Genomic DNA, 14,560 nt, shown 5'->3' on the forward strand with positions numbered 1-14,560 from the left:
TTACATATTTAAGGCTATAGTGAAACCTGAACACAAAAACCTATAAAACTTATTCTTATAAGTCTTGTTCTTGCTCCATCAAATCAGCAGGAAGATTGAAACTTGTACATAGTAATGCTTTGTTAATCATACTTATTTCACTATTGGTAACTGCTCACCTGTGGATTCTCCATCGTCCCAGAACAAGTGCCCAGAAGCAGCGCTGTTGTCATCCAGGGCAATTATAAGTCCCATGGGATTCTTGCGGCTGTGGAAAGAGAGGCTTTCTGTCTTACATGTATAACAAAGACCTAAACGGTCTTAATACATCCTTCATGTTCATGTTAAGAACGTGACACTCAAGGGGGTTGCAATACTTTGAGAATTGCCTTAGATTAGTCCTTGGTTGCCTTTCATTTTCATGTAAACGGATTAAAATACATGGCAAGTTTACAAAATGCTATGCAACTAAACCTGTAATTAATCATTGAACCTGTAATGTAAACGGTTGTGGAAGTGAGGTGTGGCTCACTGTTATTCCCATATTTCAAGGTGAAAATGCTAAACACAACGGGCTGCTACTGATTTGCAACCTGAAAGTCCTGAGCCCAGTCTTGAAAAAAAAAAAGAAAGCCCAAACATAAAAGCATTCAGATTTGAAGCATACCTTGCAACTGTTGTGTTAGCTGGTTGTTGAGTAGGGTAAATATAGCCTCCTCTCAAGTGGAGTCCCAGTTTGTCTGCTGGCAGGTACATATCGGTCCATTGCTTTCTCACTGACATTTTTGCCCCCTTATTGACAGGGATGTAAAAGAGAACGGGTATGTTGCATTACTCGCTGCTGGGAACATTTTCTTAAGTCCTGAGTTTCATCGTAAGGCTTCCTTTTAGAAAAGGCTTAAGTTATGTAAATATCTATGTGCCCATTGGCACATAAAGATAAAACAACTGCACCAGTCTATATGATCTAATGTCATAAATCAGCACCTCTCACCATTTAGTTTTGGCTCAGTCAACACAGAGAGCAAGTCCTGTTGGGACTCTGACGTGAATATGGGAATCTGACGTGAGCAATGTCCTTTTTCACCCATCAAAAGGATCATCACAGTGGCGGGAAACTTATTTGCAGAAATGAGATTAGTAAAGAATAATTGCAGACTCTTGTATATTATAATTATTGTATTTTATTTTATTTCAAATACAGTTTTTGCTAAAGTTTGCACTCAATCTGTCTTCCCATCTCCTGCGCTATGTTCCACGCCTCTGTGTCCTCTCTTGAGGCGTTGATTCATGCACTTACCCCACCACCCTTCATCCCCTGTCTCACCATTTCTTTCCTGCAGGCTTTTCTTCAGGTCTCTGTCACCAAAGCAGGGCTGACAATCTTATTTTCTCACATAGCCATTCAGAAAATCTCCCCATAGTATCCGCTGCATTTACTCACCGTATCATACTCATACCATACTGCATCGGGAATATATGCTTGAATTACATCCACACCCTGAAAGGTGAACAAAGAAACGACTTTCATATTTGAAGGGAACTTAATCAAATAAACTAAATTTTCCAATAAAACTAAAGTTCACATTGCCTCTTTGCTGTTTTCTGTAATGGTTTTTATGATGATGTCCAGAAAGGAAGAGAGCAATCCAAGTACAATTTCTGCAAATCTACTGGGAGACCACTGAATCACCACTCTACAACGCGGCAGCTCATTGCATGCAGCCCAAAGTCACAGTGCTTCAGATCCAGTGGCTCAGATCATAGCCACAAGGATCTCTGTATCTTCTTTATTTTCACATTTTTCTGGGCTGGCATCTTTCAGGTTCTTGCTTTCATTTTATGTATTTAACAAACGTTTTGTGCTTCTCCACGGCATATGTGTTACTGGCATTAACAATCATTATTTACAAGATTCTGCCACAGAATAAGCCACGACCTATTTGTTTTCTTGTTGCACCACAGACAAGCTGAAATGCAGCAAGACAAGCTAATTCTGAAGGAAATTCAGAGATGATGCAAAGTTGAGGTGAACCAGAGTATCAGTCCGGATGACTTTGACTCCCTAGAGGACTGGAAAATAGGAGTGGGATTTAATAGCACAAAGTGCAAGATTTTCCATTTCGGCAGTGATAAAAATATGCTGTGTGCTCCCTCACTGGAAGCAATAAATGAAGGGGGAAAAAAGAGAAAATAAAGAAGCAGCAAAACCGAGGCTTGTTAGGAATCCATCAACAGCCATAAGTCAGTAATATGATGTACCCATGAAAAAATAAATATCATCTCAGCATCTAGCAAAAAACCACGCTTGCACTGGAGATAGAGCTGTGTTAATGCTAACAAACAAGGCCCTCTGCAATCGCTTTGCCAATAGAGTTTACAGGTCTGGTCGAGACAGAAGAGTTCAGACTAGAATGGGACCAGAGCAAATTTCCTGGGGTCCTCAGGGAAATGGCAGAGCCTATTTTTGCAGTTCAGCTTGTTCAGCATAAAAAACCGAGGGGGAGTGTGATTTCAGCAAGAAATGTGTATATAGCAGAGGAGCTATAACCTTTAAGCTGAATAACAGAATTGTCACAAGGCTGAACAGCAAAGGCTCAGAACTGGGAGGTGGTTTCTAATCAGAGCAATAAAGGAGCGACAGGAGAAGTGTCCCTTGGGGGTGTAATGCTGCAGTCCCCTGCCAGAGAAAAGGGCTGGAACTGGTCACTCAGCGTGTCCCTGTGCCCCATGAAGTGCTTATGAGAGAGATACCAAAACAGCCGAACCTACCGGGTCAAGTACAGGGGAAACAAGCAGCCCAGGACCCCACAGGAACTGCCTATCCACACTCCACGTCACTTCGTCAGAGTAGAACCTGGGCACGTGGGAAGGACAGAGCAGTAACTGGGGGTTTATGAACTATACCACCATCAGCAATCCCAATATTTCAGGGTACTGATGGTCTAGAACCACATTGTCTAGAATCATGACTGAAGAGTGTCATATCAAAATTGCTTTGGTTTTGGGTTTGGGTTGGTTTTTTTTTTTTTGATCTGAGGCAATCTGAAGATGAGAAGGTAAGGTCTTACTAGTTTAGTTTGTGTTCTCTGCACACGTGTGAACGTATAGGTGCGCGTGTGTTCTTGACACAGCTTATTCAAGAGTTTCCAGGCAAGGAAACATCTATTCTAATATGTATATATGATGGTGGAGAATAATTTGATTAGCTGACAATCACATCTCATAGCAACTCCTAAGAGTGACTGATAATAATATATGCGTATATGCAGAAATTACAGATGGTTTCTGATTACTCTTCTGATTACTCCAAAATGGTATTTCGTGAATTGAGAGGTTGTCTATATATATTCCAATGTGCATTTTCACAGACTACATCAGTGTTTAGAAAGTCCCTAACAACATTTAATGTGTCTGATTTTTTTATTCCTCATAAAACTGTCACGAAGGCTGAAGAGTAAACTTACTCATGCAAAACTGGCCGTACAACTGTGTCTCCTTGAGTATGAGCTTTATAAAAGAGTGTATACAGGTAGGGCAGCAAAGTGTAGCGAATGTTCAAGTAATACTTGGAGGTTTTCACCAAGACTGAATCAGGTCCAAACACAGCCGGATCCTGAGGCTGAAAACAAATATCGGATTATTAATATTTTCATCATGAAAAAAACCACTCTGCCAAACATGTGAAAAGTGGCTGCTGTTTCAGAGAGGCAGAAATTCAGTGGTGCACAGCTGCACAGTGTTTGCCTTTTGGGTGGTGTGACTGGAGGTCCTGCTCCTTCAGGCTCGCTGTGTTTTGTGCTGCATGTCCCTCCTTGCCCACATTCAATGACTGAGACATTCAACACATTTGTACCTTTCTTCTTTCAAATTCAATTTTGTGTTGAACTGACTACTAGCTAACACTGCCCATCATTCTGTTTCTTCCAAACCTTTACTTTTCTGTTTGATGCTAATATGCATACATTAGGAAAAAATCTCAAAAGCCATACAAATTTAAAACATGGAAAGGAATTTGGCTATTTCCCTTATAAATGGATGTCTCTATTTCATTAGAAATTATAAGGAAAACACCAAAATGTTTCACATCAATGACTAGTGTTTAAAAATTACTAGAAGTAACAGGTAGCTTGGAATATATATAATATGTTCGTTACCCACATTTATCTCCCCATACACACACAGCTACCCTAATCAAAGTAAGTGGCTGAAACCAAAAATCAGTAAATGGAAAAAAAGGTGTTGGTTTTTTTTTTTTTTTTCTAGAGGGGATTAATTTAGAAGTGAAAATTCTTGCTGTTTTGGAAAATGCAGGCCATGTACTGTTCTGAAATCTTTTTGTAAAGATTTTAAGCCACATTCCTTATTGTTGTGTTGATATGGCCACGGAATATTCATAAAGACTGTGGACATCATAATGTTTCCACTACTTCTGCACTACATCCATGCAAATTGTCTTGGAACATATGAGCTTATCAAGAATATGTTCAATAAAAGAATACAAATATAACTTTTAAAGCACATTTTGATTCTGACTACTTCCAATCTTCTCATTAGTGCACATTCCTGACATTCTAGCCCTTTTTTCTCTTTAATGTTTGCACTAAGGCCAGTATTTCTACTACAAAAACAAAATGCTACTCCTGGCTGCTGGTTTGATTCATCTTCGCTTTGTGATGTTTTCTGCTCTTGAGCTTTGTATAGTTCATGACAACACACAAATAGCAAAAGAATCCATCTGTTACTGCTAACACCTCCACAAATGCAGCTTTGCTAAGGGAGTGGAATTTAGTACACCGATGGATAATGTGCTTCAATTTGTTCAGAGCATAAAATTATTAACTCACTGATTAACTCAGCCTACTGCACAGGCTCCAGATAGCTTTCTGACCCTCAGGTTTCCATCGCAATATTCAAGTTAACTGTGAGCTACTCGCTGCTTACATTGTGTATGCAAAACACTACTAAATGCTTACAGTAATCACTGCCATCAGATGTCTGAAGACAACTTTCTATAAGATGTTACATGCTACAGTATTTTAAAAAAACAACATCTACATCAGCTCAGTTTTGATCCCAATCCAACGGATCATTTAAAAAGATATTTAACTGCAACGCTCAGAGCTGCAGAGAAAGCTTTCTTACCCATGGCATTGCTATTCATTAGGAAAACACCAAAGGAGGCTCCAGTGCTGTCTTCCAAACACAGGAAGAAAGTTTGAACTCCATGTAAGTTATGCATTGCCTTAAAGGATAAAAAGAAAAAGTAAGCTGTTAAAATCTAATAACAGTATCTGTTCTGGGATATTTCAAAATATATCACAGGTAGAACTTGAAACTTATCAAAATACAGCAAACAACAGAAATAAAAATCCTGACACTTTCCTACACTTCTGTTTTCTCTTTCCTGGCATTCTTCTCCTTTATGAGAACATTTCCCATTAAAAGAAAAATCTTCCCCAAATATATAGATAACATAAGCAAGCAGATATGATGGATCTTCAGGCAAGTCTGCATATATTGCAGTACTATTTCTGGGTAATATATATGCACATCAAGTGAACAACAGAACTTGAAGGGTGCTTTCATCACCTTTCACCATAGATTAGATTTTACATCTAATCTATATTTCTATTAATCCTGCAAGGTAATCATTTTTATGTCTAATCTATGGAAACAAGAGAGTGCCGTGCTTCTTTTTTATTTCCTTTCTAATGTTTTTTTCCATTATTATTCGCAACAAAAACCTTAGAAATTTTAACAATTGTTGTAATAGTTGTGCTTCTTCCCCTGCAAAAGAAAACTCAGAACAAATTGACGAGAAACAGAACTTGAGCAATTTGAAATTAGCCTAACTTGATTCTGTTCACTGTTAGTTTAGCTTAATGAGTCTACACTCAATACAGCCATTCAGGTAGGAACTATCTTCAAAGCTCAACATATTAATTACGAAGAAGAGGCAGTTTATAAGAGGAATATTTAGTAGAGCTAGAAAATAAATAGGATTATTTCTATAATAGAGCTTGTTTATAGTGAGACAAATGTGAGCTAATTTAGATTTTGGTCCTGAAAACAAAAACGAGCTTCATGACGTTTCACTGGGTCAAATCATACCCTGTATTGCCTTCTCTAGTAATTATATCTTGACAGTGCATAATTAGTTTCTCCTGTCAATTTCTCCCACAGCCATCAAATCTGCAAAGAAAATAAAAAATATACTCAAAACACAGAAAAGGTAGAAGGCTCAGAAGACAGGAGAAACAGAAGTGGGATGGGCGGGATGTGTGTGTTTATTTCAGTGACACATAGGGCTGCCAATATATAATTACAGTTGTCATAACTCCAGCTGGACCTAGACAAGAAGCAGGAGGCTCAGGTCCTGTGGAGCCCCTGAGCGTCCCACCAGCGGACCCAGGAACAGTCATGCTGCCAGAGGAGGCAGCTGAGGAACAGCAATTTTTACGCTTGTCCTACAGGCGTGCTCTAAAGTTCCCACATTCTTAGCCAGGACCTTCCCCTCTGTGACCCCTCCTTGCTAGCTAATGGCAGAGGACAGACAGGTACCACAAATACAGGAGAGACAGCTTAAGGAGATAGACCTCTCCATGGCCCACTTGCAGAAGTATCTACTTGCATCTTTAGATATCTAATTAATTTTAACATCTTAGCTCATAACAATGTCCAACACTAACACAGTCGTCCCCAGTGAGCTCAGTCAGACAGTGCTCACCTTGCCACACCTCAACTCAATGTTGCGATCTCTTCTCAGAAAAAACTCCTACAGAAGGTGTCTCAAGGTAAGGGGTATGAATTCCAAATTATTAATTAATTACATACAGTGGTCTCTCCCCCTTGTTTCTCTTAGTATAGCTCCTATTTCAGCAAAACACTGAAGTGCTCTCTCAAAGTAAAGCAAATGGACTGTTGCTTTATGAAGCTGAGGTAACAGTGACAAATGGTGTTTATTCAAGGTTCATTAGCTAGTTAAAAATAAATTACTTTACGAACTCCAGTAAAAAAAAAAAAAAAACCAAACCAAAAATGATCATGTTAACAAATATTCTTTCATTCATGCTCTACACAGATTACTTTCTCCAAAATGTCCAGAATGTGTTGATTATGCACTTGACATGTAGGGTTTTCAATGGGTTTTGCATAGCATTAGCATAAGTGAGCACTTACAAGCTTTAGCAAATGTTTCTCTAGTAAAAGCAAAAGATATTCATGAACATAGCAATAAGATTCGATTGTTTACATCCCCAAAGTACAGAAAAGACTGTCTCTGGGAATACAAAGTAGGAAAAAGCAACAAGCAGAAAATCAGTATTGTGGCTTGAATCAGCACCTCTCCTGACTTTAACCCACATATACTTGGTGTATCATCTCTGTTACCACATCACTGCAGTGAGGAACTGACAGAGCAACGCAGTGTACCTGTGTACGCAACTGTTAAGAGAACTTGGATCAAAGCCTAAGGACGTCTCTGTGCAGATGTAAGAGTCTTCTCTTATAATTATCGAAAAATGGGTGCCCTGGAAATCGTTTTGGAAAGAGACAGCCATACAGACTATAGAAACAAATAACTGCTGACAGACATATTTTAGCTTGTAAAGAGACAGCTGCTTTTCCATCATTTGCCGAGCTACAAGGATGTTAACTCAAGGAGCATGTGTCATCTGTATCGAATGCGGCATGCAGCAATGCATTAGTACATACTGTTATTTATTTTCTTTATCAGTAGACACTGAAGACTCTCATACATTAATGTTTATCAACTGGTTTTCAACTGCACATCAACACAAAAATCAGAAATCAGGGAATGTTTATCTGTACCATCTAGCTTTTAGTAATAACACGCAGTGCCTGACAACTCTTTGGGGAAAAACTCAATGTATATTACTAATGTGCCTACTGCGTAATGGGTTTGGATTACACAAGTCATCTGCAAAGAATGAGGTGGAATAAAACCAGTCCTTACTCCAGAGGGGCCAATATCCCTGCTGAACATGGGCCAGGTTTTCCAGTTAACATCGTGCCGGTACTGCTTATGCACGTGCTCTCCCACGCCATAGATGTTGCTGCTAGGTAGTTTGATTGATAGCTGTAAAAACTGGTCAGCATACTGCAGTGGTCCTATGGTAGTATCAAACCTGATGAAACCATTTAAAAAAAAAAAAAGAAAAGAGGTATTTTACCAAGAGTTGTTGCAATAATTGTTTCTACTCCTTTTAGTTAGACGTGGATAGCAGGTTCAGGTCTCCATCCAGACACCTGAAGGAGAGGGAGGTGGGATGGCGCAGGGCTGGAGGACGAGGAGATCTCCTTGCACAGACAAGGAGATGAGCGGTGCCTGTTGATCCTATGGAAACCTCTCATACAAGTGGCCCATCTATTTTCAGGGGTACATTTGTGCTCCCCTCTTCCACCAAAGCTTCCCACCCTGCATCTGTTGCGCTGAATCCTGAATCCACTCTCTGTGGCCACTCACAGTAACGGGGCAGATGGAAAATTTCTGTGGGTGGACAGAAACACAAAAATAATCCACTCCATCAGAATTTGCGGATCAATTGCAGCTTTTTCTTGCCGGGAAAAAGGAACAAGACCCGCTCTTGAGTCCTGCTAGGCCAGTCACTACAGGGAAAGGCAGGCTACGGCTATGTGCTAGCTCTCGAATAACCCAAGGGTGGACGAGCACAGATTGAAGTGATAATGTGATTCTTAGCATGGCTCAAATCCCATTTGATGGCTATCACATCTCCTGTGGCAAGTTCTGCATAAAGCCACTGCTAAGCTTTTTAAGGAACGTGAACTTGGTGGTGTTGAACATAGATACAGAGACTATTGTATATATCTGTACAAACGGAACAAGGTGGAGATTAATATTCCTCCTTTACATCTATTAGCAAAACACACACTAAAAGGCAATTCCATCAATAAAGTTTCTTCTGTTGTTTTAGTTTTGCACATTTTACCATTCCCTTTCATTACAGACAAACAAGTCCTGTTCCAAACAAGGGTTACAAGAGCTTCAAATACTTGGGCAAAACCTAATTTCACTCCTCCTTTCTACGGGGAGGACTCGGGAAACGGTGGGAAATCTGAGCGGTGCTGAGGCAGAGAGCAGCGGGAAGCAGCTCGACTCCTGCCATGGGGTGCACCGAGGAGCAGCTCACTGCAAGGCAATGGACTCATTGATTCGCTCTCCTTCCTTTAGCTCTGCTGAGCTATTGCAGCTGTAACGGTGAACCAGAGTCTAGACTCCCTTGACCAGCAACATTTCAGGTTGTGACCCCCGCCTCCGGTCCCCGATGCTGCCAAAAAGGCTTCGCTGGGCATCTTAGGCATCCTCCTTCCTGATGGATGGAGGGAACCATGCACGGGGATCCGCTTCTACAGCCACGTGTGTGCCCACACCACCACCCAAATGGGATCTTCTTCTATCATGACAAGAATGCTGGGATTTTGGTCCCATTTATTTTAGCGATAGAATTAAATACCTCCCTAAGAAGCCAAGTGCACAGGAACGGTTGGACCGCTTTGCATTTCCTAAGCAACACCTAATATCATCCTGGGTAAGGATCTCCCACAACTCATGGAATCAATCAAAACATTACATTTCATTCCTTTTGACCTTAATCATGTTCATTTTCCTCTTTCATTCCTCTAAGATTTTGAACATTTCCAGTTGGTCAACGTGTCAAAATCGACCCGTACCCAGAAGTAGTTTGAGTTTCCATCAGTCATCGCTTTTTAAATGAAACAACCATAAATAGAACATAATTGTGAGTTAAACCACATTTGAAGCAGCGAGCAATTGCAATGAAGCTGTTCCTCGGGTTTGAAGGTTGTCTTCAGCTTCATGAAACCAAGAGCTTACAGGGATCTGCAGAAATGCAGTCTTTCCCCAAAAGCAGAGAAAATAACTTATTTTCAGAATGACTTATTTTCAAAAAAGCAGAGAAAATGACCACAATCTACCACGACGTGCATTAACATCACACACATTTCAAAGGCATATGCTTTTATCTACTCACTTTATGTAGTTTTAATTAGAAACTCATTTTACAACTGTATTTTTGTGTGATATTTGTGACATTTAACAGTCATGGTATTCATATAGTGGAGAGTAATGAAACTTCCTCTTGACTTTACGCAAACACAGCCACGTTAATTTTAAGGGACTTTATCACTTCAGATGTGTGAGTACACTATAACTACATTTATCACTATAAGTACGTAATTATCGGTAAATTCTTTTATGCATAAAGAGGTCCTTAAACTATTAAATAAATACACAGTGCATTAGCAACTACAAACACTGCACAAACAAGCGACAAAACCAGGGCAGTTCAGGCTTGCTACAAATTTAATCTGCTCATGTTACTTTTTCTTTTTTTTTTAAGTTAAAAATACTGGCACTTGATAGAGGCTTCATAGGTCGAATCCTCTTCTGATGTGTTTCTGTCCAGTTTTAATGATGCCAAGGACTATCTTGCCCATCTGCTCAAAGACTGCACTGAAACTACCTTTTTTGGGGTGGGCAGGGAGGGAGAAGTTTGTATTTCCAATGAAACTATGGCAGTCTTTCAGGTTGTCTTGCAAATGATGATGGTAACAGGTCGGTCAGAACTCTAACTCTTTTGGGGGGCTCAAGTGTAACAAATGATGATGGAAGGTCATAGGCTTTATAACTATCTGGGTAATTAGGATTTTTGTCATGAACTGTCATAACACATTGGTCCCCTCTCTTCCTTCTCCAAAGAGGTCTCCCCTTTGTGGGGTTGTTTAGGAGTTGGCGGAAAGCCCTCATCTTGTGTAAACAACTTTATGAAGCATTTATCTGTGAGGGGCTGCCCTTACCCCATGCTAACAACAGCTTGCTTGAAGATACTCAAACTCAGTCAAGCATCAATGTAATTTTTTTTCTTTACAGACAGAAAATGCAACGGCTTTTATCAAATTAAACAGAAGCCAAAGGGAAATACAGACAATCTTCCAGAGCACTGTTTCAACATGGTTCTATTGGACTAGGTTTCTTATTCCCCCTCCACATACCTGTTTAATCAGTCATGCACTACTGAATACCAAGTCCATCTTTTGTGCTCTCTATAATTGCAAATCAATCATTACAGAGGATTCTAAGCAAGAAAACAAAACTAATAAGAGCACAAAAGTAATCGCTAATTAATTAAACTTGAAGCGTTGATAATCCAACTGGCCTAGCACTCTGACAGCTAATCATTCTTGGACTGATTTAATAAGCATGTTCATCCTGACACTTCCCCCTTCTAACAGGCCTTAAAGCCACGCTGTTAGGTTTGCAAGTTTGTTTTATTTATTTATTTTTAGAACCTAAATGGGATGAAAGCACTCAATGTACAAGTCCGTCAAATATTTTACTCACAGCACTACATGACCAGCTTATCAGTGGTTTGCATCAGCTATTCATGGATATCATAGGTCTAAAGGGCAACCTGGTTTTGGTGATTCAGAGCTTCACCATGATTGCGACAAATGAGATAAAAGATGTAACAAAGAGTGTTCCCATGTGATTTGAAGCACTGGCAAGGAGTTCTCCGGATAATAAAAATTCCCTGAATTGACGGAACAAAGTAACTGTAAAGATTTCCCTAGTATTGGGGGAAAGTGAACAGAGCGCCAGACCTAAAACCTTTTAGACAGACTGCTCCATATCCCAGAATCTGTTTCCAAAGGCCTCGCAGAAGGCCTTGCAGAACATCCATCAGTCAAAAGAAGAGAAGTAAATTACATGTCCAAGGGGGCATCTCACACGTGGCACCTTGGACATACATTGCTTGCGTGGCGACATGGGCTTTCAGAGAAAACCAATGAGATCTGTGTCATTCAGAAAAAGCACCAACGTTACTTACAGCACTCTACCGTTGCTCACTCTGGTCACCATGATGCCAAAGGGGTTCGGCTTCACATCCACTTTGTAGTTTAATTTGGAGGCTGCAGATTCAGTGAAAGATCGCACATGCTCATGAGGGACTTCAAATCTTGGTGTTTCAGGATCAGTGATCTGCACATATTTAACAACAGAAGTGTTGGGCTTCTAAAAACTAATGCTTAATTCAAACATTTTCCAGCATTAAACATACAGTTCTGACTTAGGATATTCCCAGCACAGTAGCTCAATATGCATTGCCTATTGTGAAAATACATGCCAAATTAAAACTGGAAGGACTTTTCTTTTTCTTAATTGTACTGTGCTGCTGCTCTCACAGGTGCTCCTTCCCCTGAAATACTGTTCTTCCACAGGACCTGGAATTAGAGCATCAGGTAAAAGCACCTTAAAGCTCCATTAAGGTGCTCCATTAGATTTCAGGTTCGTCAGACTGAATTTAAGGTGACCTCTTGGCAACTTTAGCTGACAAAAGGACACCCGATGGTTGCTTTCAGCTTCTCCCAACACTGAAAGCTACTTTACATATATTTTGGAACACTGCATACATTTGGAATGAGAACTATGAAGTGTAGAAATCTTGTCTCAGGCTGAGATGCACACAAATACACATACTCGCCTGTTTGCATTATCTGCAATATACGCACTTGTACTTTTTGCTCAGGCAGACTCCTATTCATTTTGAGACTGAAACAGGCAGCAAATATGCAGATATTAGTCTGTATGGGCAGTTTTACTGAAACACCAAAGTGTTTGTTTTGGATAAGCAATTATTTTTATTTTACTGCCATTCTCACCTCCAAGTTTTTGCTTCAATCCCCATGTGTAAATGGAATTACTCACACAAAATGAAACTGTATGTAAAAAAGGGTGCTCTGCATCACACCCATGTAAGACAAGCAGTTTCTAATGTACCAGTAAAAGTTTTTATGGTTATAGTTTTTTTTCCACACAGTATGTCTGCTCCCACACAGTCTCCCTAATCCCTTTTTTTTTTTTTTCAGTGTTGTCTTTTTTTTTATACAAAAGTATTGAAATCATTTAAAATAAACAAACAGACTAATAATCAGTCTTTGGAGGAAGGGATAAAAGGTTTTTTTAATAATCATAAATTCCTGGACATGCTATTTATTTCTTACAATTATTACAGATAACATTATTCATGTTATCTCTAGGAAGGAATGACCACAGTTCACCTTTGGGTAATAGGAGAAATATAACCGTAACACCAAGAACAATAAAAACACTGATTTTGCAAAGGACAGCAGAGAAATGCTTGTGTTGTTTACATTTTCTTTTTCCTCTCTCTCCACTTGAACATCCATGTTCTTGAAAAGCCTGAATCAAACAGTGACAGAAGTGATGCCAACGATTAGTTCCTGAAGCTCTGTGGCATTTTTACAACAGTCTCAGCAAGCAAAGCTGAGCAGTTCCCACGCAGGGTTTTTGCTCTGGTCCTACAGCAGCAATGGGAAGTACTTACCTGTAGTTTTGACTCCAGATTGTCCTGACGCTAAAAGCCCAATGAGGACACAGGCTATGATCGCCACCAGGCAGAAGAGGACGATCAGGGTGATTTCCAGCCCACTGAACTTCCTCTTGCCCATCTAGACCCAGAGAAACACCATTGGTAAAAGGAAAACACAAGTAACAGCCTTGAAAACTCTATAAATTACATTATTAATTTAATAAATTAGCAAATTTTATAAATTATTCAGATTTTAAACCATGTCACCCCTAATCCCAAGGTTTAAATAACACACTTCTTAAGGACTATGTGCAATGAATCTCCTACGCAGGATAACTCGCACAGCGCAGGTTACTGCATTATTACACTAGTGGGCTATCACTGAGAAATGTATTTTCTTCCCTGCAGACCACTTCACACACAAAGAACAATTTTCTCCTGAGATTAACTATGGAGTTTCTTACTGAAAATCCTGAAACAGAAAACAAACAAAATCCTCTTCCCATTTTCTTTTCCTTGGGTTTTTTTTTTTTTTTTTTTTTGCAAGTTGTCTTTCCTTCTTTAGAACAAACACAAACTGTATCCTGTTTCACAAAGGAGGATGTTGATTTGTTAAAAGCGTACTTGACAAGACCTCTAATGAGCTCTGACAGCGCGCTCGTGACACTTGGAAAAGGCAAGACATAGTTAACAGGGTAAATTACTTGTTTGTAAAGTGGAAGAATATATCATGTGTATAAGCCCATGGTACACTGGTTGCTGCTGAAATCACAACTGAAATGAGGCAGCGTATGTTGATGGAGTCAGTGCCTTCAACTGCTATGTAAAAGGCGTCTTTTTCCCATTATTGTCTTTTTTGTGAGGCACAGTGGAGCAAGGCGTGCTGCGCCAAGGGGGCTGTGCTGGCTGCAGAGCCACCTGCTCAGCCCCATGCGAAGAACAACACGGTACCATTAACATTGAACTGCACACCAGCAATAAAACTAATTAAAACTAATCTCCAGCATCCAGATCAATATACATTGGCAGCTGCTACTGCATTTAACATTTGGTTGAAAACATTTAACCTTATAAAACAGCCTTAAATGCAGAGAAATTGGTTCTTTTTAGTTAAAGCAAGGAAGTGTGGGAATACATGTGCATTGCTCTGACATATAGCAAAACACTTTTACATGTTTGTATTGGGT

General features: G+C 39.8%; 1 protein-coding gene across 1 annotated transcript; it reads right to left on the reverse strand.

Moving 5' to 3' along the window:
- On the reverse strand, positions 1 to 13,512 carry LOC115347219 (maltase-glucoamylase, intestinal-like). Its single transcript, XM_030028345.2, has 11 exons — positions 13,389 to 13,512; positions 12,209 to 12,264; positions 11,871 to 12,022; positions 7,958 to 8,129; positions 5,125 to 5,224; positions 3,447 to 3,567; positions 2,752 to 2,836; positions 1,424 to 1,480; positions 647 to 771; positions 159 to 247; positions 1 to 26 (listed from the first exon to the last, which is right to left on the reverse strand). Exons 1-11 carry the CDS (start codon positions 13,510 to 13,512, stop codon positions 1 to 3), a joined length of 1,107 nt encoding a protein of 368 aa, XP_029884205.2.
- Between the last annotated feature and the right edge of the window lie 1,048 nt (positions 13,513 to 14,560).

The sequence above is a fragment of the Aquila chrysaetos genome, chromosome 10 (assembly GCF_900496995.4).
Source record: "Aquila chrysaetos chrysaetos chromosome 10, bAquChr1.4, whole genome shotgun sequence".
Classification (NCBI taxonomy): domain Eukaryota; kingdom Metazoa; phylum Chordata; class Aves; order Accipitriformes; family Accipitridae; genus Aquila; species Aquila chrysaetos.